General features: G+C 38.7%; 1 protein-coding gene across 1 annotated transcript; it reads left to right on the top strand.

Annotated features, from left to right (window-relative positions):
* The first annotated feature begins 639 nt into the window (after positions 1–639).
* Positions 640–1,580, top strand: LOC147971668 (uncharacterized). Its single transcript, XM_087524064.1, has 3 exons — positions 640–871; positions 947–1,170; positions 1,272–1,580. Exons 1-3 carry the CDS (start codon positions 640–642, stop codon positions 1,578–1,580), a joined length of 765 nt encoding a protein of 254 aa, XP_087380190.1.
* The last annotated feature ends 272 nt before the right edge of the window (positions 1,581–1,852 follow it).

Consider the following 1,852-nt stretch of genomic DNA (forward strand, 5'->3'; position numbering starts at 1 on the left):
TATTGAATGCTCATGTAAATATGAGTCCTATAAGATACTTTGAAATGTATATCTTGTGTTGCTCAAATAGGATATGTGCTTACCCAAGTGGCCGGTCATGTTTGCAGGTTACACCTCTGAGTGGCCTATGTTTTGCCGGAGTGTTGATTCATTTCCGTTCCGGCAAATTTCAGGCGCTCGATATGTCCTATTTTAGCAAAGGTCATGCCGGATTTTTCCGTGAATTTTGGCATGACTTGTGCCAGAATATGTAGGAAATATCGAGTGCCCTGGATTTGTGTGTTGAATATCCTGGTAGTTGCCTTGGATCGATTTTCAATTAATGTTTCAACTATGAACATAGGAAATGTCTGACGACGAAAAGGATTTCGGTATTTGCGAATACTACGAAGACGAGCGCGGCCTGTGCGACAGAATCTTCCTAGATGATGATAGGCGCTTCAGCATCAAGCTGGACGAGAACTTCGAAGTGGATACAATAAGTCACAACGACAAGTCTTTTTTCATAATTAAGCATGACATCTGCTTCATTTGCTTCAATTTATAATTTAATTTTTTTTACTATTCTACTAGCGTATCCCCTGCCATGCAAGAGTTTTTGTCTTGGATAAGATAGGTTTCAGTACTATGAAAACTACTATGGAGGTAAAGAGAGTTTACTTGAAGATCGAGCATGGTTATACTTTCCACGCAAAATTATACAACGCAGACACCTACACCTATTTTGAATGCAAAACTTGGCAAGCACTATGCAAGACTTATGCATTTGAGTTTGATATGGTTATCACCTTTGATATTCGTCCGGAAGATGATATTGAAGGTAATATCGACATCTGGGTCGATGTGCAGACGCCTCCAGTTATACCATTATGTGAGTTTCTCAACCATATTTATGTCTTTGATATTGTTTATTCAAAAATAGTTGACAACTAATTTCTATTGACAGCTTATTTCCGTTCAAGCAAACATGTCCAGCGCTTGGTAGACAGGACCTACTACTGTACCGGGGCTGAACTAAACTGCGAGGAGATAAGTCATTATGTTTCATGCCTCGAGGATCTTCATAGTGTCAAGACAAATTATTTTTTTGGACTTAAAAATCTTAGTACTCAAAACGTGCGACCAATAGTGTTCGTACTGAACTACGGTCACATCTATTTAGGAAAGATGGTAAGATTTTTACTATTTTTCCTCAGTGCATCTTTTGCATACATTATTTTTTAAGTTAAACTTCATTGCTAAGTATGTTACTATACGATGTTCTTCAATAAGGACTCCTGATAAATGTTGCGCCTCGTTGGATCGAGACTAAAGGTCGCATGAGAATTGTTAGCTTACGTCCAAGATATTCTACAATGCACTTTAGTGCATTCAGAATTTCTAATAGCGAGGAATGCTTTATAGTGAAAGACTGGAGCAAAATTATGAACGACCGCAGAGAAGTAGTAGGGGGCAGCAATCAGAAGCGTGGCCCACGATTAGGAGACAGGTTCATGTACATGCTCCAACTTGATGAAGCAGGAGTGCTACACATGTTTTATACTATTTTACCCGAGAGAGAGAGCAACAGGACTGATTAGCTAGCTAGAAATGAGTTATGATGATCAAATAGCTAGTGTTGGTGATAATGACTATGATGATTATTGTTAGCTAGTGTTAGTGGTGATTAGATATAGCTACCGCAGCTAGTGTTGGTGGTGATTAGCTAGCTAGAATGAGTTTGAAGATGATGATGTGTGCTACACTATGACTATGATGATTAAATAGCTACTGTTGGTGGTAATGACTATGATGATGGTTAAATATCTTGTGTTGACGGATTAGATTCAAGTAGAGGCAACATGTGGTGCAC

The sequence above is a fragment of the Triticum urartu genome, chromosome 5A (assembly GCF_056163025.1).
Source record: "Triticum urartu cultivar PI428250 chromosome 5A, HENAU_Tu73, whole genome shotgun sequence".
In the NCBI taxonomy this organism is placed as follows: Eukaryota; Viridiplantae; Streptophyta; class Magnoliopsida; order Poales; family Poaceae; genus Triticum; species Triticum urartu.